General features: G+C 30.9%; 2 protein-coding genes across 3 annotated transcripts; both read left to right on the top strand.

Annotated features, from left to right (window-relative positions):
* Positions 1 to 26,475, top strand: LOC109711794 (PLAT domain-containing protein 3-like). Of its 2 annotated transcripts, XM_020235018.1 has the most exons (3): positions 1 to 199; positions 285 to 727; positions 26,154 to 26,475. In XM_020235018.1, the coding sequence occupies exons 1-3, from the start codon at positions 110 to 112 to the stop codon at positions 26,185 to 26,187; spliced, it is 567 nt and encodes a 188-aa protein (XP_020090607.1). In that variant the 5' UTR covers positions 1 to 109; the 3' UTR covers positions 26,188 to 26,475. The 2 variants fall into 2 exon arrangements, with proteins under 2 accessions (XP_020090607.1, XP_020090608.1); XM_020235019.1 differs by lacking the exons at positions 1 to 199; positions 285 to 727 and adding an exon at positions 25,529 to 25,684 and having other exon boundaries at positions 25,762 to 26,475.
* On the top strand, positions 21,954 to 23,617 carry LOC109711793 (PLAT domain-containing protein 2-like). The gene is made up of 2 exons (XM_020235017.1): positions 21,954 to 22,069; positions 22,915 to 23,617. The coding sequence occupies exons 1-2, from the start codon at positions 21,977 to 21,979 to the stop codon at positions 23,434 to 23,436; spliced, it is 615 nt and encodes a 204-aa protein (XP_020090606.1). The 5' UTR covers positions 21,954 to 21,976; the 3' UTR covers positions 23,437 to 23,617.

Raw genomic sequence — 26,940 nt, 5'->3', positions numbered from 1 at the left:
ATTCCTGGGCCGTGGTAGAACCCCACCACATCGATCACTCTTTTTTTTTTGCCCTTTAAATCTCGTTTCCCCCCTCTCTTTTGCTCCCCAAATCCCCAAATCCTCAGAAATGGGCATCCCTTTCCCCTTCCTCGTCGTCCTCTTCCTCCTCCTCGGCTCCTCCCTCGCCCACTCCACCGCTGCTCCCTCACTCATCGAGGTAAGCGCGTTTATACGGTAAATAAATAAATAAATAAAACCCCTTTTTTTCCCATATTTAACTACTGTCGATCCTACGTACACAGGCCGTCGGATCCCGATCGGTCGACGTGGGGGCCGGGGACGACTCGGACAAGTGCGTGTACACGGTGTACGCGCGGACGGGGTCGGTCTGGAAGGCGGGCACGGACTCGGTGATCGGCGTGGAGCTGACGGGATCGGACGGCTCCGGGGTGCAGATCGCGGACCTGGGGAAGTGGGGGGGCCTGATGGGGGAGGGCCACAACTACTTCGAGCGGGGCAACCTCGACGTGTTCAGCGGGCTCGGGCGCTGCACGACGTCGCCGCCCTGCCGGCTGAACCTGACGTCGGACGGCAGCGGGGCCAACCACGGGTGGTACTGCAACTACGTGGAGGTGACGACGACCGGGCCCCACGCCGCCTGCGCCCAGCAGCTCTTCACCGTCGAGCAGTGGCTCGCCACCGACAGCAAACCCTACCAGCTCTACGCCCTCCGCGACAACTGCGCCGCCCCCCCCGCCGCCGAGGACGAGGACCACTGAGCTGCTGACAGCTGGCCTCATCTGATCCGTCTCGCTTCCCTGTCTCGGCGTGTTTAGCTTTTCGTTTTCGGGCAGTGCTTGCTAGCCATGCTGTCTGCTGTGTGCCGCTGGTGGTGTTTTGGCACGAGTAAAATAAAATGCGGACGATGAGATTTGGGCCTAATCTTTGCCTGGGCTTGAACTAATGAAATAAGAAAAAAATTATATAATTATTGTTGTTACCAACTATATGATAAATATTTCTTAATAGTATATAACAATTCAATCTATTTTTTTAACTATTAAAATAAAAAAAAAAATATTATGTAATTATTGTTGGTAACAACTCTTTATTTAAATTTAAGTTACAATATGATAAATATTTTTTAATAATATAAATAATTTAATTTATTTTTTAAATTTAAATTTTATATTATAAATATTTAAATAAATATAATGTATAAATTTATATCATTTTAGATAATTATTAAAATATTTATTACGCTCGTTTATAGTATATATATACAGCTAGTATATATACAAATATAAATATAATTATATATTAATAATATAAAAACTAGGCTGAAATACTATTAATAGCATCAAGTCATATTAAGTTTTCTATCCTTGAATTAAAAAATGTGCGGTTAGAATGATTGCTCTTAGATTAAAAGATGTGTGGTTATAATGATGTGGACCCCCTAAGGTTAATGGGTAGTTAGTTGAATAGTATAATCGAATGGATGAAAATGATAAAAAAGGTAAATCTAACAGGAGAAAACTTGATAGTACCAAATGCTTCGTGCTATCGATAGTATCTCAGCCGGACTCATAATATATAATATGTATATTAATTATATGTATCTAGAGTTTAAGTTATTAAGCATATTTATTGGCTCATAAAATTAAATCAGCAAAATTTTACTCTAATTATTCTCTCTCCCTTCTCTTTCATTTGCTCGCCAAGTTGTTTTTTTAATTATTTTTTAAAAATTATAATACCGTATTTCATGCATTTATTTTGTATGTTGAACTATAAGACATATTTTTGTATCAAATTTTAGATAATGTTTATAAAAATTAAATTGTAAATTGTACAATTTAAGAATTTCAAGCAGTCAGGCTCGCTCGAGCTCGTTTCGAATTAATTTCAAGCCGAGCTTGAGTCTAAATTTATATTCGAAATTAATTTCAAGCCAAGTTTGAACTGAAATAAGCTCGCTTAAGCTCGGCTCGTTTTCAACCCTACAAATAAGGCCTACATCACCTTTTAAATAAAATATGATATTGTATTAACTCATAAATAACAAAACCTGAAATAGAAATCAAACTGCTAACTTATAATTACAAAACAGTATTTATATCAAACAAGTTATTACCCAATAATTTATTTTAACATAATCCAAATAAAATTACAATGGTATCACTTGCCACAAATGTACAACTACAAGAAATTAACTTAAGGCTGTGCATTTGGTAAGCAAGACTTTTCAGAACAAAGAGGGATATCATCCAATTTATATCCAAATGATGTGAGAACTGGGTGAAACTAGTTGTTCCGGTCAAAGCAGGTCGTTTTAGAACAACCCGTTAAAATTGTTCCTAGGAAAATTAAGAATAATTTTGTTTTTCTCTTAATTTAATTAGATGAACTCTGGTATAAGAGGCCACAAATGTACAACCATAACAAATTAACTTAAGGCTAGATTTGGTATGCGGGCTTTTTCGGAACAAGGGGGAATGTGCAACGACCCGACCCGTCAGCAAAAATAACTTGTTGGGTTCAAACCACCGGCCCAAAATATTTAAACCCAGTTATTATTAGTAGTATGTAAGCCTTATATATTCTAATCAGAATCTAGTTTCCACTCGATATGGAATTGTTGGGACGTTACAAACTCCCCCTGCTTAGACTGTGACGTCCTCGTCGAGTCAAAACCAGATCACAGATGCAAACTGAAATTACCAGACGATATGAGATTCTAAATATGACTCCTACAGATTTAAGAGGTGGCTCCCACCAAATCCGTTGGTGTAGCGTTTTGTCCCGCATAACACTTAACTCTCACACTTTTGGATGGTATTCGTCTCAGATACTAATTGCAACGACCCGACCCGCCACTAAAAATAACTCGTTGGGTCCACACCGCCGGCCCAAAATGCTTAAATTCAATTATTATTACTAACGTGGAGACCTCATATATTCTAATTAGAATCAGTTTCCTACTCGATGTGAGACTATTGAGGCGTTACAGAATATCCTCCAACTTTATCCAAACGATGTGAGAACTGCGGGGAACTAGTTGTTCCGATCAAACGGATTGTTTCGAAACAACATGTTAAAATTGAACCTAGGAAAACTAAAAACAATTTTGCTTTTCTTTTCATTTTATTAGATAAATAGATATATAAATAAATAAATTAATATAAATATTATCAATATAACAATATATTTATACTTAAATCTTATTATGTAATATAAATTAATTAAATTTTATATATTATTATTTATTTTATTATTTATATATTAATATTTAATTATTTTATTTTTTATTAAGTATTATATATTTAATTATTTTTTCATATATTATATATATATTTAATTTGTATTGAATCTTTTATCATTATTAATTAAAATTATAAGGATATTGCTAGTATTATACTAGGGATGTAAAATGTGTCGGGCAACCCGTGGGCCGCCCGGCCCGGCACAAGTACAGGGCGGGCTAGGCACGACATTGGTACTGTAGGTCTCGTGTCGGGTCAGGCCGATCTGGTAATATAGGCCGTGCTAGGCCATCCCAATTCAGCCCGTTGGCTCGGCACGGCACGGCTCGTTACGGGTCTGGGCCGTGCCGGGGCGACAGCACGGCCCGTGGTACTGCCCGGCCTTGAGGCCCATCTTGGGGAAGAGGACTATATGCTAAGGGGTTACAAGCCCTTTAGAAAAAGAAATATGCCACATGAATTTGACAATATATACGTCCATAGTATATAGAAAAAATTTACTATATGCCCTTCCAAACATCTAATTACATGTATATCCCTTTAAAAATTGAAATTTTATAGATGATCCTCTATGTTTAAGAAATCTTCAAGATTAACCTACTTACTATTTTTTTTATAAAAAGTTACCTTAATAGCAATGGAATTTCTATTTTGCCTTTTTTGAAAACAATCCAATAGACGCATATCAAATATAGTTTTAAAAATACCCTTTTAAATTCAAGAATGTTTTATAATTTAAAAATAGTTTTTGTAAACCGAGCTAAAACAAACTTTCAAATCTAAATTAATGTAAAAAAAATTAAACTAAAAAATTAATGAAACATGAAGACAGTGAAAAAAAAAAAAAGGTTAAACAGAAACTAATCCAAATAAATCATATGTCATGAAGTGAGCTATCTAAGCTAATATAATGTTTGAACTAACTCATTTAGCAAATATTACAAAAAAAGTTATTAGTTAAAAATTTAATATCTTTATTTAATATAATTTAATAAGTGAAAAATAAAGTTACATGTATTAAATCACAAGAATTCAAAGCTGAGGAGGTTTGCATAAATTTTTAGTGGCAATATGTTTGCAAGAAATTATATATTTCAAAGGCTATTCGGGAATTTGAAGTTAGCCATATTTATAATTAATTCTTATATCTTTACCTGCTTTATTCAAATAAAGAATACTCAAAAGTAGGAATAAAATGGTAACATTTTATTTTAAAATGCATAAAATTGATATTAAATTGAGAAGAGAGCATTCATAAAACATATTTGACATTTAAAGAATTATTCATGAAATTTCAAAAATTTAGAGGGCATTTATGAAATTTCGAAACTTTAGGAGAGCATGAAATTGCCCCTAATATACATAAGAATAATATTGTGGGGTACTATGACTTTCACTTAGGTTTACACTTTACACTCGTTAAATTAAAAAAATAAAATAAAAAGAAAGAAAAATGTTAGGAAATCCTGGTTGGGCACTGCCCAAATGAGCTGTGTCATCTCGGCTTACAGGCTGGTGCAAGGTTACAGCATGACCCGCATTTAAATGCCGGCCGGGCCGTCGGCCAGCAAGACGTGGTCTAACACCACCAGCGTATCTTCTACCGCCCGTGCGAGCCTTGGCCTGCTGCTGTTCACTACATCGGTGTTAGGTTTAGCTTTCAAACAGTAATTTTTCAGCCGACAGAGTATTTGGCAGTGTCTATTTCAAATCTGACTCCGATTTTCAGAATCAAATTTTCAATTTTAGAAGCCCAAAATCAGAAATAGCTAAAATTTTCTACTTAAAATCTGATTTTAATTTTGGATTCAAATTTCAATTTTTAATTTTAATTTTTAATTCAAATATTAAATTTAACTACGGACTTAAATTTTAAAATTTAAAGTTTAAACTATTCAATCTCAACTTTTAAGTTTTCAATATTAAATTTCAAAATTTTAAATTTTTAAATTTAGATTTTAGATTTCAAATTCAAAATTTTAAAATGTTAAAAATTAAATTTTAAGATTCAAATTTAGATTTTAAGTTTCAAATATAAAAATTTTAAAGTCTAAAATTAAATTTTTAAATTTATTTTTTATCAAATAGCTTTACAAAATTACTTTCAAAAAATTATTTTCTAACATAGGCTTAGCTAAACATTCTACAATTTTTTACCAAAATTAATTATGTAGAAATTATTTTTAATCTACAGAAACTTGTAACACAACCATTGTACTCTAAAAGCTTAAGCTATTAGAGAATGATATTTAAACATTTCAATATTTAACACTCCCCTTCATGTCTGGGCTTGAGACTTTTTAGTCGGCCCATGACATAGGTTTGAATTAATATGCTCTGAGCCTGGTGTGACTCAAACTCAGGACCTCCTGCTCCGATACCATGTGAAACAACCGTTGTACTCTAAAAGCTTAAGCTATTAGATAACGGTATTTAAATATTTTTATATTTAACAAAACCCTCTTCAATATATTATATATTTTATTTAACTCCTTGGATTAAAAAAATATGTACTTAATTCTTCTGAATACTTAAATCGTTAGCACTTAGCCTCTTAGATTAAAAAATATGCACTTCACCCTCTTGAGGAGGAAAAAAAATAAAAAATAAGGTAGATTTAGTCATTTCACTTTTAACACTATAATCTGATAAGATATTTTTTATCTTTCGAATGAGATTTAGTATATATTTTTTGTTTTTAGAGGGCAAAGTATATCATCCACTATATTGGGAGGGGTTATCTGTATCTTAGCCAAAAAAATAAAAGAGAACTATATTCTAACAACATTTTACTTTTCCAATAAAATGGTCTTTTGAACGCTGTTTCAAGTACACCAAAACAAGGAAGCCATTTTAAAGCAGAAGACGCAAAATGATCATTTTATAGCAGAAACTTTAATGTTTGGATAGTCATGATGGAATTGCAATACATTCACACTCTCCAGGCTAGGGGGGTGTTTGATTCCCTGTAAAATGGTTGGTTCCCTGTAAAATGGGCCTGAAAAAATTTTCAACAGAAAAGTAAAAATCCAACGTTTGTTTGCTCGTAAAAAAAAAATTTGGGAAAAGTTCTTTTATATATTCTCAGAAAAATACTCGTTTTCGTTTTCCGTTCGAAACGGGCGGAAAATGAAAACGAGGGAAGAATCGCGGCGTTGGGCACGGGAGAGGGCAGCGGGCGCACGCGCGGTCCATTGGCCTCGTGGACCGCAGAGAGGGAGGTCCACGGTGGACCTCCCTCTGGTTTTATATATATATATATATATATATAGTATTTTATTTTTATATAAAGATATTATTATATAATATTTTATTTATAAATTTATAATTATTTATTAATATTTTTAAATATCTAACTCTTATATATTATTAATATATATTTATTATAATTTTAAATATATTTAATCTATATATAAAAATTATAATAATAATATATATAGATCACAATTATATGTTTTATTATAATAATAATATATGTTTTATTATATAGATCACAGTTATATATATTATAATTTTAAATATATTTAATCTATATATAAAAATTATAATAATAATGTACATAGATCACAATTATATGTTTTATTATAATAATAATATATGTTTTATTATATAGATCACAGTTATATATATATATAACTGTCATGAAAAACTACCTTTTTTTTTTTCTACAAACCAAACACAAACAACTTAAAATTTTTTTCTACCGAAATTTTTTTTTCCACAGTTTTACGTAAAACCAAGCACACCCTAAATATATCATTCTTTTTTATCTTAGGATGTACCTTCAGTGTGGGGTTCCGAAGACCAACTCTCATACACGTGGCGTAGTGTGCCCAATTTGCGGACATCGCCCTCCTGCAGTGGTAAAAGAACCTTACAAGAAGAAAGGGTCGACCATCAAATAAGAGGACAATCGACTCATTCTGCATGGAAGAGCGAGAGCGAGGTGCAGGTGAGACAACAATATGACTAACAATCCAAGGAAATGATTGTGAATCATCGTATGTTTATATTAAAATCTAGAGAAAACTTCAAAAATCTATCTGTAGTTTTGCACTTTTTTATTTTAGTACCTTATGGTTTAAAGTGTATAAAGTTAGTACCCTATGGTTTCGCATTTTCTCACTTTAGTACCCTGTGGTTTAAAATGTATCAAGTTAGTACTCTGTGGTTTTATTTTTGTATCAAATTAGTAACTTGTGATTTTATTTTTATATCTTGTTAGTACCCTATGATTTTATTTTTCTCTTAATGAAATATCAAACCACAAGGAACTAAAGTGAGAAACTGCAGAACTATAAGGTACTAACTTGATACACTTTAAACCACAGGGTACTAAAGTAAGAAAGTGCGAAACCACAGTATACTAACTTAATACACTTTAAACCGCAGAGTACTAAAGTGAGAAAGAGTGAAACCACAAGGAGGGTTCTATGAAGTTTTCCCTAAAATCTAGTTGCATGAAAAATCTAGTTGGGTGAAACATATGAGCACTTGTTTGCTTCCTGAAGTTTGTGGAACGCAATTTAGTGATGCCTTGGAGATTAGTTTGTGTTGTACCGTTTTATTTGCGAGCAAATGTTATGGTTTGAAGCAGACACTGATGTGATTGGCTAATCTCTACTCGATATCTTGTGTTGATTCTTGGTAATTAAATTTTACCATTTTTAAATAACCATAGTTGCAGGGACGAAGCCAGAAATTAAAATTCGGGGGGACCAAAATTTAGATTTGATAGGAAAAAAATTCGATCTCGGATAGGAAGAAAAAAATTTGTCAGATTTAATGATAACGACAATATGCTCAAAAAGGAATAAGACTGTAAGAATTGAAGGAAAATGACCAAAAAATTCGAAAAAAAATTGAGACACAAATTTTGTTAAAAAAATTAATTTGGCCCCCTAAAATTAAAATTTATAATATTTTAATTTTTATTATAAAGGACTCTTATATAATTTTAAAAAATTTAGGGGGGATCATGACTACTGTGGGCCCCTCAATAGCTCCGTCCCTGCATAGTTGTAGTAATGTTAGTACTGCATTATTGAGGAAATAAGAAGTATACTTTTAGGGCTCGTTTGCTTCGACTTCTGTGGTATTATAGATTATTTCGACATAATTAGATATTAAAAATTTCTGAATCAGGCTACTACTTATATTGCCTTATTATATTTGATCTAACAGAATAATACAATGCTGGATTATAGTATATATAGAATTACTATATATGCTTTGCTCAATTTATAAAATTTAATAATTTTGACAGTAAAATATAATCTATTTCAAAATTGTCCTTATGGTTATATTTAATATATTTTTACTAAAATATAATCTATTTAATAATCATACGATCATTTAAGAATAAATAAATTTTAATTTAGAAACTCACTTCTAAGGGCTCATGCGATAAAATAACATATTGAAAGAATTTGGAGAGAGTTAGATGGATAAAATTATAATTTTACATAACATTCAAAATTATCATTCATTATTAATTAGAGATACTCACTCTCGCTCGGTAATATTTTCAGAATAATCTTACACTATTTGTAATATTATATTATCAATCAAATTATTAATTAGATGAATTAAATATTTATAATGTTGAAAAAATTATTTGTAGTTTGGGTAAACTTTAAATACCATCTCTGTGGTTTCTTACTGTCTCACTTTACTATCCTGTGGTTCAAAATTATCAAGTTAGTATTATGTGGTTTCATTTTTATCTTTTCGTCAGCTTCTCAGTTAATATTTCGTTAAATTATATATAAAAAAATTTCAGATATCCCATCTAGATTTATCGAATATTCACTTTAGTATTATTTAGTTTTAATTTTATCATTGACTTAACAAAAGAATTAGTAAAATTGATAATAAAAAAATAAAAATGAAACCATATGATACTAAATTGATATATTTTAAATTGTAGAGTACTAAAGTGAGAAAGTGAGAAAGTATAGAGCCATTTGAAAATTTTTTTTTGTTGTTTTAACATGATAATACCAATCAAACATCAGGGTCCCACCAGAATATGGATTAACGGCTGAGAACGTGGCACATGGAGGTGATTGTCCCACCCGAATAGGGGATGAGAACGTTGGCTTTGGACCATATGAGCTCCGTACTGCGCCCCACATCACGGTCGCGGAGCGAGGCGGCTCGGGCTCGGTCACTTTCGCAGCGACACCGACGCGTCTCTCGAACCCGACAAACAAGTTTTCGGTTGATATACCGGAAATGCCCCTAAACCTTCAATAATATCCAACAACGTTAAGCACGTGGAATGAGCAAAATCCGATCTAGCGTGACGTGAATGCATTTGATCTATATTACTATTACTTTACTTTTATCTTTCCGGACAAAACCATTATAGAGGGGACCCTTTCAATCATGAGCAGAAGCTAATTAAGCAATTTCCTTCACAGCGGAGTTCATTTTTACATTACGGAGTAGGAGACCCGCCTCATCCAGCTCCACCCCACCCTGGAGCACATAATCACGCACACACGGACTCACTAAAATCCCTCGAGGGTATTCTTTTTTACCTCCTCTTTCTCACACTCATTAAGCATGCCTTTGGTTCGCACTAATATAATATTATAAATTATTTCGACTAAATTAGATATTTAAAATTTTTAATTTAATACAGTAATATAATGTTGAATTATAGTGCATATAAAATTTCTATGTTCGATGTCGGATCGCTGGCGCTAACCATTAATCACAAAAACTCGAATTGCTAGAAATAAGCAACCAATTCACTTAAAGCGTACAGATACTGCGCTCACGGTTTTCGATTTGACTCGGCCCACCAAGCCTCCCGCCACTTCGAACATGACTCGACCCGACCCAACCTCACGCCATTTCGAACGTGACTTGGCCCACATGGCCTCCCGCCACAGGGCAGGATGCTGGCCCGTTTAAGCCAACATTTGATTCATTTTATAAAATTTAATAATTCTGATAATAAAATATAATCTCTTTCAAAATAGCCCTCGATCATATTTAGTAATTTTTTTTACTGTTAAAAATAATAATTTTTAATTAAAATTTATTTTGAAATAATTTTACATTTTAACTTTAATTTTAATTTTAATTTTTAATATAAAATCTAAATAAAAAATAAAATTTAATATTTTAATTTAAAATATAAATATACAATTTAAAAATTTAAAAGTTAAAATTTAAAATTTAAAATTTAAAATTTAAAATAAAAACTTAAATTTAAAATTTAAAATATAATATTAAATTTTAAATTTTAAAAATTTTAAATTTAACAATTCAAAATTTAAAATTAAAATTTTAAATCTTGCTTGTCGAAAAGGTTTGAGATAGTTTGAGAGGTAACTTGTAATTTTATATAATATGCAAAATAATTCAAGCATTTGAACACTCTACATATCATGCCTCTTATTCAACAGTTTGAACACTCTTTTTAAATTTTTAATATACTTATGCTTACCTTCTGAGTATACTAATATTAAAAAAATACTAAGTCTACAATGGAAAAGAGTTATAATATTATTCCATAACCTTTCATCCAAGCGTGCATAGAATTTGGTAATTTTATTGTTTACCCAGCGAAAAAAAAAAAAAAAAAGTTCAGTGAAAAAAAATAGCCTTTCAATAAAAGGGTTGTTGAATTGCAATCAATTTCGAATTATAAATCTAGCATTGCTCTTAGAATTAATTAGATATTATGTTTGGATATCATACATGGGACATTCGGCAATAAGAGATGCCACTGTACACTCGGCACCCTCATTTCCCTTTTGTACGTTAGGATGAAAATAAAGATTCTTCTACCTTTACACCCATTTTGAATCGGGTATAAAGGGGATAAGGGGCTTAGATAAGGGGCTTATCCCCCTTTATACCCAAATAAAAAAATACAATGGTGGGAACTATTGTTCCCACCTTACTGGGTACAACCCGGTAAGTTCCCACCCCGGGTGGAAACAAGCTTTGTTCCTACCCATGAGAGAGAGAGAGAGAGAGTGAGAGAGTTTTGTTTTAAAATTTAGAATTTTAAATTTTATAATTTTAAAATTAAAATTAAAAATTGTAAAATTTAAAGTTTTAAATTTAAATTTTTTATTATAAATTTTTAAATTTTAAATTTTAAATTTGATATTTTATATATTTTAAATTTAAATTTGGTCTTAAATTTAAATTTTGTTATTTAAAATTTTAATTTTAATTTTAAATTTTAAAATTTAAAAGTTTAAATTTTAAATTTAAAATTATAAGTTTAAAATTTTAAATTTTAAATTTAATTATAGGGGTAATATCATTATTTTCTATTTATAACCATCAACTATTTCATTGACCGTCTCTAAAGCAAGTGGCAAAGGGCTTGGTGGTTGGTATTCGAGACCCAAGTTCGAATCCTAATTTATTCACATTTTCAGTTAAGTTTATTTCTAAATGAAATAAACGAAACGGTAGCGTACTACCTATCTCTCAAAAAAAAAAAAAAATCATTTCTGTTATTCCCAATAACCATCCAAACATAATTTTTCTAGTTCCAGCTTATATTCACAATTTCATCCAAACAAAAAAATATCCTATTCTTACAAAAACCCATACTTCTACCTATCCCCGGTATAACTAGTTCCTACTAATTTCCAAACCAATATCCCCGGTATAATAAGCAAATTTTCTCTCCCCCCTACGTGAAGCCTTGTTTGGTTGAAAAATAAGGATGGAGATAAGGGGTTATTCCGTTTTGTTCCCCAAACACTATATCTAAGGATGGGAATAAGTTATTCCCGCCCTTAGCAGGTTATATCAGGATAACCTACTAAGGGTGGGGATAATCTGCTAAAGGCGGAAATAGCTTGTTCCTGCTCTTAGGTGGAATAGTGGTGGGAACAAGCTGTTCCCACCTCTATTTTTTTAAAAAATTTTTTTTAATAATTTAAAATTTTTTTAATTTGTAATTTCAAAATTCAAGTTTATAATTTTAAATTTTAAATTTTAAATTTTAATTTTATATTTTATATTTTTAAATTTAAATTTTGATATTTATATTTTAAAATTTAAATTTTAAAATTTAAAAGTTGAGAGTTTAATTTTAGATTTTGAAATTTAAAAGTTAAAATTTAAATTTTAAAAATAAAAATAAAAAGTTTAAAAATTCAAATTCAAATATAATAAGAGGGATAATAACTACCCACCATTTTTCTATTTATAACTACCCACTATTTTTCTTATTCCATTTTATCTAATCAAACGTTATTTTTCTTATTCTCGGAACAACCAAATTTCATCCAAACGTAAAGTTGGTCTAGTTTTTGCTTATACCTAAACTTGTAGTTATCCCTATAATAGCCGGTTCTTACTTATACTCGAACCAAACGATACATTAGGGTGTTTGGTTCTACGTAAAATTGTAGAAAAAAAAATTTCGATGAAAAAAGAGTTTTGGTGGAAAAATAATTTAACATCGTTTAGTTTAGTGTTTAATTTGTAAGAATTTTTTTTTTTTTTTTTCATAACGGTTGTTTGGTTAAAAAAAATAAAAACTATTTAATATATTTTTATTATATATATTATTAATAGATAACAATTAATATAATATTATACTATATATAATATTGTTTTAACTTCTATATATATATTAAATATATTTAAAATTGTAATAAACATATTACATAATATATAAGTGTTATATATTTAAAGATATTAATGAATAATTATATATTTATAAATAAAATATTATATAATAATATTTTTATATAAAAATAAAATACTATATATATAATATCTTCTGGACAAAACCATTATAAAGGAGACCCTTTCAATCATGAGCAGAAGCTAATTAGGCAATTTCCTTCGCAGCATAGTTCATTTTTTTTTACATTAATAACACGGATTAGGAGACGCACCTCATCCAGCTCCACCCCGCCCAGGAGCACAAAATCACACACGGACTCCCTAAAATCCCTCGTGGGTATTCCTTTTTACCTGTTCTTTCCCACACTGATTAAGATTTAAGCATTCGTTTTGGTTCGCACTATATAATATTACAAATTATTTCGACGTAATTAGATATTTAAAATTTTTAATTTAATACAGTAATAATATTATGAATTACAGTGTTTATAAAATTTTTATATTTGGTTCATTTTATAAAATTTAATAATCCTATAATCTATTCCAAAATAGCGCTCGGTCATATTTTAGTAATTTTTTTTACTGTTAACAAATAATAATTTTTTATTAAATTTTATCTTAAAATAATCTAAAATTTGAATTTTAATTTTGCATATAAAATCTAAACAAAAAAATAAAATTTAATATTTTAATTTAAAATATAAATTTAAAATTTAAAAATTAAAAATTTAAAAATTAAAATTTGAAATTTAAAATTTAAAATAAAAACTTAAATTTAAAATTTAAAATTTAAAATATAATAATTTAACAATTTAAAATTTAAATTTTAAAACTTGCGTATTGAAAAGGTTTGGGGTGGTTGGCGAGATAAACTTATAATTTTATATAATATGCAAGATAATTCAAGTGTTTGGACACTTAGATAAACATTATACAATAAAAAATAAAAGACCGATGGATGAAGTTTAAGTTAATTACTTATTTAATAAATTTAGTTGCAAAAATTATATGAATTATACTAATTAAATCTGTAAACGTTAAACGATAAATTCAAATTTTGAAGTGAAATTATCATTAACTGAATCAAATTTAACATATAAGAATGTTAGATAGTAAAAATAAAAATTTGAAAGGTTGAATATATGATCCAAAATGATTCGTAGTTCAAAAAACTTTTGTACATTTTTAATTTAATTTTACTATCCAACTTCAATATCATATTTATAGTTTGATAAGCGATCAATTTCATATTTAAAATATTTTGAAATATTCAAAATATGATCGATTGGTCAACTTTTAATTTTAACAATTAGTAATTTTAAATTTTATTATATAATTTAATATATTTTTTTCTCAAATGAAATTACAAATTGAATAAAATCGATGGATACTCAATTCTGTGTTTGTCTAGAATAAAATTAAAATATAAAAAAAATAAATTACGCTTTTGATCCTCAAACTATAAGACACATGAAAATTTAGTCCTCAATTTTAAAGAATGAGGTATGTGAAGCTTTAGTTCTCAAACTTTAGGCTGCGTTTGGTTAGAGGAATATTCCAGAACAAAACGGGATATCTCTCTTTATCTCCCCAAACATAATGCAAAATGGGACAGCAAAGTTGTTCCGGGCTTAACGGGTTGTTCTGAGAACAGAACAACCCGTTAAGCTTATTCTTCCAAACATGGAGAACAAGCTGGAACAACAATTGTTTGCCTTTTTTTTTCTTCTTTTTTTTCTATTATGCTCTTTTTTTTATACTTTATTTTAATTAATTTCAAATAATAAATTAAATAAATGAATGCTCAAATTTAATAAATAAATATATTAATAGAAATATTATTTTTATGATAATATATTTATACTTAAATTTTATTATATAATATAAATTAATTAAATTTGATATATTTTTTATTTTATTAAGTTTTAACATTTATATATTAATATTTAATTATTTTATTTGATATTAATTATTATATACATAAAATTATTTTTTCATATATTATATATATTGTAATTTGTTTTGAAATTTATACTAATTATTAATTAAAATTATAGGGATATTGTTAGTATTATACTTTATTTATTTATATATTATGAATAAATTATATAAAATAAATTATTACATAAAATAAATTATTATATATAATAAAATAAAATATACTATTTTAAATTAGATTCTTACATAAAATATTATATTATAAATTACTATATGAAATAATTTTATATAAAATATAATAATATAAATTAATTATTTTATTTTTAAAAACATATTTAGATGTTGTTCTAGACTTTTTATACAAAAGCTATTAAAGATATCCTCTAGAATATTCTCGAATGCATCCAAACATAAATTTACAATTGTTCTATCTTGTAACAGAATATCCCTTGTTCTCGGAAACAATAAAAGTTGTTCTCCAAAATTTAGTTCTCCAACCAAACGCAGTCTTAATGAACTGCAATTTTATATTCGAACTACTACCGTTATAAATATAATTTATTATTCTTATAATTTTTTTCTTATTTTTTTATCTTTTTTATACTTTTATTTTTATATTTTACTGTAACAGTTACTATTTTTTAAATTTTTTAAATTTATTTATTTTTACGAAATCGATCTGCAGCCGTACGCTGGTAGTAATTTGGCAATAAGAGATGCCATTGTACGCTCGGCACACTCATTTCCCTTTTGTCCGTTAGGATGAAAATAAAAATTCTTCTACTTTTGAACACTTTTCTAAAGCAAATTTTCTCTTCCCTGTGTGCTAAAATTTGTCTAAGCTCGTGCATGTCATGTCATGTCATGTCATGCATAGCATCAATAATATAATCTGCTGTTGGTTTAAATGGGCCAGCATTTTACTCTATGATGGGAGACCATGTGGGTCGAGTCATGTTCGAAATGGCGTGAGGTTGGGTTGGGCCGAGTCATGTTCGAAGTGGCATGAGGCCAGGTGGGCCGAGTCACAATCGAGACCCGTGGGCGCTGTTCCTATACGCTTTAAGTGAATTGGTTGCGTATTTCTAACAGCTCGAGCTTTTGAGATTAATGATTAGCACTAACGATCCGACAAGTGGTATCAGAGCCAGTGGTCACGGGTTCGATTTTCGCATGCTGCAAATGTGTGCAGATGCTGGAGGGGGGATTGTTGGCTTAAATGAGCCAGCATCCTGCCCTGTGGCCGGAGGCCATGTGGGCCGAGTCATGTTCGAAATGGCATGGGGCTGGATTGGGCCGAGTCATGTTCGAAATAGTGTGAAACCATGTGGGCCGAGTCATAATCAAGACCCGTGGGCGCTGTTTCTGTACGCTTTAAGTGAATTGGTTGTGTATTTCTAACAGCTCGATCTTTTGGGATTAATGATTAGCGCCAACGATCCAACACCTACTCTCTTAGCATGTGTTTGATTCTACATAAAACTATGAAAAAAAATTATTTAAAATTTTGACGTAAATTTTTAATATTTAATTTTTAATTTGAATTTAAAATAATATATTATAAAGATAAAATTGGCAAATTAATTTGATTACATTTTTGATATATATCTGAACCAAACACCGACAATGGGAATAGTTTATTCTGTTTCTGATTCCGATTCAGGCAACGAACCAAATAGAATAAGGTAACAAATCATTCTGATTCCATTTCCAACTTATTCTTATTCCGATTTCGATACAGATTCTAATTTTGAACCAAGCACCTAATGTCTATAATTATAATCCAACCCAACTTATTGGGATAATATAATAAAAAAATATGCACCCAAAAAAAAAAAAAAATCTTATAGGTAAAAAATTCACAACCGGTGCACATTCCCCTAACACTTCAAATTTGGCAGCTCAGATATTTCTAGGTTCTCAACCAAAGGTGTTATCCATCAACCACTATGGCCTTAGTGGAGGGCCATCCTTTTACATACTCTCAATTAAGCATCACTCCTCTTTCATAATGGTACCCTTTCTTTACATAAACCCCATCTTTACACATCATTGTTTGTAAAATATTGAGTGCCCTAGCTTTACGATTGGTTTCCAGATAAATGAATGTACCAACACCATATAGAAATTGATTCCGGGAGATGCTTCATAATAATAGTACACCACATTATTCCAAAAGCAAAACTTGACACAAAAGTCTTCTTGCTTAAAGAATACAATAATTAAACACGATCTTAAGCATCTCTTGGACATTATCAATCTCCTTTTGTTTATGTAACCTATTTCAAGATTGTGGGGTTGATGTTAAATTTTTAAGGGTCTGCTTGGCCGCCTAACTGCCATTCGTCAAAATATATTTTAAAAGATAGAAGATAACTTAAAAATCCTTAGGTTTTGCATAAGAGCTATTGCAAATAATTAAGGTTGTTCAAATGAGTACTTCACAAATGTTTTATTAAAATCCTCAAATGTTTTTCTCATTAAAGCAAAGTTCCATTTTGAGCCATACATATGCTTGAACTGCAATAAGGCAGAAAACATAAAAGAAGAGTGAGACTTCAAGTGTCAAAAACCTCTTTATAGAAAATAAATTTAGGAACTTTCATGTGTATATATATCCTCAATGACACCAAATTTTTACTCATCTAGATTTATTAAATATTCACTTTAGTACCCTTTAATTTTAACTTTATCACTGATTTAAGAAAAAAAATAATAAAATTGATAAGAAAATGAGAAAAAAGAAACCACAGGGGGGTAAATTGATACATTTTAAACCATAGGGGAGCAAAGTAAGAAACTACGAAACCACAGGTTTTTGAAGTTTTCCCAAATTTCTATATTTGAATCATTTTATAAAATTTAATAATTCTAACAATAAAATATAATTTATNACACCTATAATTCTAGGGTCTAAAATCTTTTGGATTTGCAGTATTAAAAAAAAAAATTATAAGACAAATGAGTAAACATTGGCCTTTTAAATGTTATGGTGTAAGATTTATATCTTCATTATAAGTGTACGTGTAGTATTGTTCTTAATTGTTACGAAAATCCCCAACTTTGAAGTACGTTTCTTTGTATTTCAAAAGTTTAGGTGGTGATCTATAATTATACAAAGCTCTAAAGAAATTGGCAAAATTTTTTTCCCCAATATTCACTTCCTTTGGTAAGAAGTTTCTCTCCATTATTTCACTCTAGAAAAGTTTAGATTGCATTATTAAATATAAATTTAATTTTATTATATTGATCACTTAGATAGAAATTATATAATAAAAAATAAAAGAGCAGTGGATGAAGCTTAAGTTAATTACTTATTTAATAAATTTAGTTGTGAAAACTATAGGAAGTACTAATTAAATATGTAAATCTAAACGATAAATTTAAATTTTGAAGTCAAAGTATCATTAACTAATTCAAGTCTAACATATAAAAAAGTTAGATAATAAAACTTTTGTACGTTTTTACTTTAATTTTAATATTTAACTTCAATACAATATTTATAGTTCAATGAGCAATCAATTTCACAGTTAAAATATTTTAAAATATTCAAAATATGATCGATTGGTCAACTTTTAATTTTAACAATTAGACATTTTAAAATTTATTAGATAATTTAATATATATTCTTTTCTCAAATAAAATTACTAATTGAATAAAACCGATCGATACTCAATTCTATGCTTGTCAGGAATAAAATTAAAATATATAAAAAGAACAAATTACATTTTTGATACTCAAACTATAAGACACATGAAAATTTAGTTCTCAAATTTTAATTCTTATATTTTCTTGCTCAAAGTATGATGTATGTGAAGTTTTAGTTCTCAAACTTTAATGAACTGTAATTTCAGATTCGAACTACTACTGTTATAAATATAATTTATTATTCTTATGATTTTTTTATTTTTTTTTTTTATCTTTCTTACATTTTTATTTTTGTATTTACTATAATAATTATTATTTTTAAATTTTTAAATTTTATTTATTTTTGGGAAATCGATCAGCAATAGTGCGCGGGTACTAATTTGGCAATAAGAGATGCCATTGTACACTCGGCACACACATATTTCCCTTTTGTCCGTTAGGATGAAAAGAAAGATTCTTCGACCTTTTGAACTCTTTTCTAAAGCAAATTTTCTCTCCCATGTGCTAAAATTTGTCTAAGCACGCCCATGTCATGGGTCATGCATGGCCTCAATAATCCAACCAGCTCCCTTAGCATGTGTTTGATTCTAGGAAAAATTGTGAAAAAAAAAAAATGATAATAAAAAATTTTCGGTGAAAAAATAGTTTTACGTCGTTTAGTGTTTAGTTTGTAAGAAAAAAAAATATTTCATGACAATTGTTTGGTTGAAAAAAAAAAAATACTATTTAATATATTTTTATTATATATTATTATTAATATATAACAATTAATATACTATATATATTATTATTATTATAATTTCTAGATTAAATATATTTAAAGTTATAATAAATATATTACATAATATATAAAAAAATATATATTTAGAGATATTAATAAATAATTACAAATTTATAAATAAAATATTATAAAATAATATCTCTATATATGTTAAAATCGGAACGGCGAAAAATAGATCCAGAAAATAACTTAATGCAAGAAAAGAAAAGATAAGGAAAGAACACACCAATAATTACGTGGTTCGGCCAACGGCCTACGTCCACGGGCGAAGACGGAGCAAATAATTTATTAATGTCGAAAGCGCGGAGTACAAAGAAGATCTCTCAAAAGACCAAAACGTTAATTAGATCCGAAACGCTGCAATTAGCATCCGTCACAAAACTTAAGTTGCTCGACCTCTTAACGAAGCGCCACCACGCTCGCACGCTCCCAGTTTGGTGGTACGGACATAAGCATCAAAGAAGAGATGGCTCGACTCAATAGATACTTTAATATAGCATCACCTCTTAATTAAGGCTACGGCTCCTCGTTAGAGACCAACCTGCATGGTCGGTCAACTCTGATCCTCAAATATATAGCTTAATTACAGCATAGTTTAATTTTGAGTCGAGACTGCTTCTTTACCGGACAGAGCACCAAACACCTTAATTTTTTTCCATGGCTCTTAATCTTTTTGTCACGACTTCTTTAATTGGCCGTAGCATGTATTTATAATACATGTCTCCTAACTAGAGTCTAATTCTAATTAGTATTAGAATTACTCCTAATTATAATTCATATATGCCAAATTAAATCTATAATATCTCAATCCCAATTAGATTAGAATTTACCTCAATTTAGATAACTACAAATCTAAAACCAATATAACAATATAAAAGTAAATACTATATATATTGTATATCTTTCTTGACAAAACCATTATAAAGGGGAACCTTTCAATCATGAGGCTGAAGCTAATCAGGCAATTTCCTTCGGTGTATATAAAATTCTTTTGTTTGTTCATTTTAAAAAATTAATAATACTGATAATAAAATATAATCATATTTTAAAATAGCTCTCGGTATTATTTAGTAACTAGCAACTAACCCGTGCAATGCATGGATTTTAATTTTATCTTTTAAATTACATCTTTTATATAATATATAATATTAATTTTTACTATTAAGTTTTTTTAATATCTTTTTATGACAACTTTTATATAATATATATTAATTTTTTGCATATTAAGCTTTTATTAGAAAATATTTGAATCAAATTAAAATAATACTATCATGATATACTAATAGAATGTAAGGTAAATAATTTAAAATAAAAAGATTTTAAAATGAGAAGTAAAAAGTTCAAATCCATTAGAAATTTAACATAATTATTATTTATATTATTTTTAATACTCATATTTGAAATGGTGAAGAAAATTAATTTTATTTCAAATTTTTAATTTATTATAGTTTTTCTAATATCTTTTTATGACAACTTTTATAATATATATATTAATTTTTACATATTAAGCTTTTATTATTAGAAAAATTATTGAATCAAATTAAAATAATACTATCATGATATACTAATAGAATGTAAGCTAAATAATTTAAAATAAAGACTTTTAAATGAAGAAGGTAAAAAGGTTCAAATCATTAGAAATTTAACATAATTATTATTTTATATATAATTAATCTTATTTCAAATTCTTTATGACTAATTTTGTAAACTTATTTTTTTAAGAATTTTAAGTGGACTAAATTTGGAAAGTAATTTTTTAGAACTTGTGAAGCATGATTCATATGTATGATTCTTTAAACTTAAAAGTTTCTTTGTTAGTTTTCTCGTGAAAAAAATGATAATAAAAAATTTTCGTGAAAAAATAGTTTTACGTTGTTTAGTGTTTAGTTTTGTAAGAAAAAAAAAATTTTTCATGACAATTGTTTTGGTTGAAAAAAAAATATATACTATTTAATATATATTTTATTATATATTATAATAATATATATAACAATTAATATACTTATATATATAATTTATTATTATAATTTCTAGATTAAAATATTTAAAATTATAATAAATATATTACGTAATATATAAAAAATACTATATTTAGAGATATTAATAAATAATTACAAATTTATAAATAAAATATGTATACATTAATACTCTAGTATATAAGTAAAATACTATATATATGTAATATCTTTCTTGACAAAACCATTATAAAGGGGAACCTTTCAATCATGAGCTGAAGCTAATCAGGCAATTTCCTTCGGTGTATATAAAATTCTTTTGTTTTGTTCATTTTAAAAAATTTAATAATACTGATAATAAAATATAATCTATTTTAANAAAATAGCTCTCGGTCATATTTAGTAATTTTTTTACTGTTTATAAATAATATTTTTTTATTAAATTTTTTTTAAAAAATAATTTAAATTGTGAATTTTAATTTTTAATATAAAATCTAAACAAAAAATATATAATATAATATTTTAGTTTAAAATATAAATATAAAATTTAAAACGTGGGCATAGACGTTTTATAATATTTTAATATTTTAATATTTTAATTTAATATTTTAATTTAAAATAAATAATATAAATAATATAATATTTTAATATTTTAATTTAATATAAACGTGGGCATAGAGTCCCGAAGATAAGCAAGCGGTGGGGACCACACCCAGTCTCCTTTCCTCTATATATATCAGCTCTCTTTCCCTCCTTTCTCCCCAACGAGCCAATCTCAATTACTCTCCATGGCTGCCACCATAGCTTGGAAACCACTATACTTCCTCCTCCCCTTCCTCCTACCTTTCCTCGCCTACTCCACCGGCCGTCCGATCATAGAGGTACGTGACCGCAGAGAAATATATAGCTATTCATCAGGGACCCCAAAAATGGCCTTGAACCCTTGAGTTTTCAAAGTTTATAAGAACGTCCGATGTTGTTTGAATTTACAGAACGAAATGCGCGGATATGTTTTATTAAGTATATATCGTTAATTTACCCAACAAACATGTTGTATTTGATAAAACGAAAATATGCTCGAAAGCCTGAATTGGAATATCATGTGCATTCTTCTGTGATTGTAAGTAAGGAGTTTGATTTTCGCTCCTTAAAAAATTTTGATATTTATGATTCAATAGCATATTTTATTTTCCAAAAAAATTAGCTTAAAGACTGAACTCAGCTGGTGATAACCTGCCACAAATGTACAACCACAAGAAATTAAGAGTATTGAACGCAGGATGATTTCTGACTGGTCTCCGTTTTCTCGCGATGGCTGGAATGCTCTTACGAGCATATGAATTTATTATTTGATGATTGTACTGGTAAGAAAGTCGACAAAGAATACTATTCATGCACTCTTATTAATGTATTTCAGCTCAAGCCCTTTCTCTCTCCATCTTTTATCGCAATGCAATCATTTCTGTCTGTCTCTCGCCATCTCTTGTATATCTCGTTATATGCACCGATCCAACCGAACATCTCCTAAGATAGAATACAATTTTCTAGGATTAGTATGTAGCTGCTTATGACAAAAAGTTGTACCATCGTTTCACATTATGTAATATGGTATTATACTTAATTCTAAACTTTTTTTCCTGTCGGGGAGATTGAGAGTTCAATTTCTATGTCTTATAATATATATTTGACGGATTAAATTATTGTTGTTTGATGTGTGTTATGGCAGGGCGCGGGACTGGAGCAGGGCTGCGGCGTGGGAAGCGGGGGCTCGAACCACTGCCTTTACACGCTGCGCGTGCAAACGGGGAACCGGGTCAACGCGGGCACGGACTCGAAGATAAGCGTTACCTTAGCGGGACCGGATCACGTCCGGTACCACGTCCCGAACCTAGAGTCGTGGGGCGGATTAATGTGGGATGGCTACAACTACTTCGAGAGGGGATATGCCGACGCCTTCGCCGGGTGCGGGACGTGCATCACGTGGCCGCCCTGCTGGATAAGGCTGACGTCGGACGGGAGCGGGTCCCATCCCGGGTGGTTCGTGGACTTCGTGGAGCTGTGGGCCGCCGGGCCCGACTCCCAGTGCACCAAGCACCGGTTCGACTTCCACGTGTGGCTCGCGGCCGGAGGGGGGCACCATCTCACTGCCGTGCGCGACAACTGCCGCCCACACACCGGCAACAACGGCGACGGCGATGGCGACGGCAACGGCAACGGCAACGGCGTGGACGGCGATGAGGAGAAGTGAGATCGAGGCGCCGGCAGCGGTTAGCTTGTCTACGTACTGCTGCATGCGTACTCGATTTACTGCTGCTGTATGCATATATGAGTTTACTTTCTACGCACCACCGGCCCACTGATGTGTCTTGGTATCTAGTAAAATAAATGTGGACAATAAATAAGATTTGGACTTATTTACTCTATTATTATGTGTATATCGATCGATCATCTCTTAATTGGTTTGCTTTCGTATTTACGATCTGGAGATCTTTAATTAATTCACTCGTCAGCGCTTCGAAATGCGCCACATGAATATGACAATACAGACATCCATAGCATATAAGAATAATATTGTGAAAAATGTATATATTATAGTAATACTGACTTTCTTTTTAGATTGACATGCACTCTTTAAATGAAAAAAAAAAAAAATGTATAATTAAAAAAGAAAAATATGAGGAAATCGAGGTCTCTATTTTCTCCCTCTCCCTTTGGATTTGGGAGTTGATCCATCCTCGAGGACCCTTTTTAATTTTTTTTAATATTTTCTTAATGTTTACTTTCAAATTTTTTAATAATATTATTTTAATATATACAATTATTAGTTTATATATATTTAAATTCTTTTAATATTATAAAATATTAAAAAAATTGTCGGGCCGGGCTTCGATGCCTGGTTGAGCACTGCCCAAATGGGCCGTATCATGTCGGCTTACAGGCTCTAGAACCGCTACAGAAGGACCCGTATTTTGATGCAGGCCGGGCCGTACCGTGGGCCACCAAGACGTAGTCTAACACCACCAGCGTCTCTTGTACGGCCCGTGTCCGTTCACTATGTCCGTGTTAGGCCTAGCTCTCTCCAAAAGTAATTTTACTGCCAATAGAGCATTTGGCAATATCTATTTCAAAATCTGATTTTAATTTTTAGAATCGATTTTTCAATTTTTCAATTTTAGAAGCCCATAATCAGAAGAAGCATCTAAAATTTGCTACTTAAAATTCGATTTTAATTTTGGATTCAAATTCAATTTTTAATTTTATTTTTAATTTTTAATTCGAATATTAAATTAAAGTTTGATTTTCCTTCTGATTTGTAAAATTTTTTGCTGGAATAATTTTTTTACAAGTAAAAAAACATCAAAATTTTATGTTCCAATCGAAAAAAAAAATTCGAGGTGATTTTACAAGTAACCGAACACACCCTTAGCATAAAATTCTATAATTTTTAACCAAATTAATTTTTTATTTCAAAATTAATTTTATAAAAATCACTCCTATCAAATAGGCCATTGCGAGACTTGACAGGTTCCAGATTTATGCGTTACGTCCCTACGGCCAAAGAAATTTACTACGTAATACTTACATTATATTATCAATAATCAACTAATTAAATTTTTTTATTTAAGAGAAGATATAATAATATATTTTTCTAATAACTATTATTGAATGGTTGAACTAAAAAAAATTATGTACTTGATTAGAGATGCTATATATATAAGCAATATAACTCATGTACACACACACCACACACACACACACACACACACACACAAACAAATGCCACGTGTCATGGAAGCGAGGGTCCCACCTGAATAGGGATGAGAACGTGGGCTCTAGACCATAAGCTCCGTACGACGCACCACAGCACGGTCGCGGAGCGACGCGGGTTGGGATCGGGCTCGTTCGCACCGACACGTTGCGAATTACAGCGGGGTCAACCGCAACTCCGGGTCTCGAACCCGACAAAACAAGTTTTCGATCGATACACCGGAAATGCCCCTAGATCTTTAATAAGATCGAACATTGTGTGAACCAGGTGGGATGTGCAAAATCCCATCTAGAATATCATCTAGAATATCACGTGACACATTCTCAGATCTGTAGCGGATGGAATGCATAATATGCATTTCCTCTATATCACTTATTACTCTTATTTTATTTCAAAATAATAAGAATGGTTTAAGTCATATCTTAAAAACTGTTGTAAAGAAGTTTTGAACAAATTTTCCTTGGCAATAGAGTTTATTTTTCGTTAATAACACGGATTAGAATAATCCCCTTCTCATTAATTAAAAACGATCCAACTATTTACACATCGATGCCTGGGGCCCACCACAGCGATCACTCTTTTATTTTTGCCCTTTATATTTCATTTCCCCTTTCTTTTCCTCCTCAAATCCTCAAAAATGGGTATCCCTTTCCCCTTCCTCGTCCTCCTCTTCCTCCTCCTCGGCTCCTCCCTCGTCCACTCCACCGCTGCTGCTTCACTCATCGAGGTAAGCGCGCGTTTAAACGGTAAATAAATAAACCTCTTTTTTCCCATATTTAATTACCGTCGATCCTACGCACACAGGCCGTCGGATCCCGATCGGTCGGTGTGGGGGGCGGGGACGACTCGGACAAGTGCGTGTACACGCTGTACGTGCGGACGGGGTCGATCTGGAAGGGGGGCACGGACTCGGTGATCGGCGTGGAGCTGACGGGATCGGACGGCTCCGGGGTGCGGATCACGAACCTGGAGGCGTGGGGGGGGCTGATGGGGGAGGGCCACAACTACTTCGAGCGGGGCAACCTCGACGTGTTCAGCGGGCTCGGGCCCTGCACTTCGTCGCCGCCCTGCCGGCTGAACCTGACGTCGGACGGCAGCGGGGCCCACCACGGGTGGTACTGCAACTACGTGGAGGTGACGACGACCGGGCCCCACGCCGGCTGCGCCCAGCAGCTCTTCACCGTCGAGCAGTGGCTCGCCACCGCCGCCGGCAAGGACGAGGACCACTGAGCTGCCGACAGCTGGCCTCATCTGATCTGATCTGATCTGACCTGTCTTCCTTCCCTGTCTCGGCATTTTTAGTTTTTTTTTTTTCTTTTTTTTCTTTTTTTCCTATTTTGATCAGCAGTGCTTGCTAGCTATGCTGTATGCTGTATGCCGTATGGCCCGTATCCCGCTGGTGGTGTTTTGGTATGTGGCAAATAAAATGCGGATGTTCACATTTGGGCCTAGTCTTTATCTGGACCAAGCTTGAATTAAATAGAAAGAAATAAAATAAGATGGATGCAGATTCCTCTATTCTTACGTATTATTAAATTATATAAAATAATTAAGGTAAACTTTAAATATTATTTTTGTGGTTTTGTACTTTTGACTTTAATAGTGTATTGTAGTTTAAGGTGTTTCTAAAAATCATGGGACACCAAATTTTACATAGTTCAATCATGGGACACCAAAGAGTGAAATAGTGAAAGTATGGGACACCAAATTTTACATAGTTTAATCATGGGACACCAAAACGTGAAATAGTAAAATCATGGGACACCAAAATTAAAACATAGTTTAATCATGGGTCACCAAAAAATTTGGTATTCCATGATTTCACTATTTCACACTTTGGTATCCCATGATTTCACTATTTCATGTTTTGGTGTCCCATGATTGAACTCTGTGAAATTTGGTGTCCCATGATTTTACTTTTTCACACTTTGGTGTCCCCCTCAAAAACTTTAAAAGGGATTTTTATTTAGTGTCTTGTGATTG

This window comes from Ananas comosus, linkage group 6 (genome assembly GCF_001540865.1).
Source record: "Ananas comosus cultivar F153 linkage group 6, ASM154086v1, whole genome shotgun sequence".
NCBI lineage: Eukaryota > Viridiplantae > Streptophyta > Magnoliopsida > Poales > Bromeliaceae > Ananas > Ananas comosus.
Note: the sequence above shows the minus strand (reverse complement) of the source record. Positions and strands in the feature narration are given on the sequence as shown.

Excerpts from the sequence above, each read along its gene's own strand:
- LOC109711794 (XM_020235018.1), top strand. The coding sequence starts at position 110 with ATGGGCATCCCTTTCCCCTTCCTCGTCGTCCTCTTCCTCCTCCTCGGC. Across the intron at positions 200-284 it reads CTGCTCCCTCACTCATCGAG|GCCGTCGGATCCCGATCGGT; the intron begins GTAAGCGCGTTT and ends CTACGTACACAG. Across the intron at positions 728-26,153 it reads GCCCTCCGCGACAACTGCGC|CGCCACCGCCGCCGGCAAGG; the intron begins CGCCCCCCCCGC and ends CGAGCAGTGGCT.
- LOC109711793 (XM_020235017.1), top strand. The coding sequence starts at position 21,977 with ATGGCTGCCACCATAGCTTGGAAACCACTATACTTCCTCCTCCCCTTC. Across the intron at positions 22,070-22,914 it reads CCGGCCGTCCGATCATAGAG|GGCGCGGGACTGGAGCAGGG; the intron begins GTACGTGACCGC and ends GTGTTATGGCAG.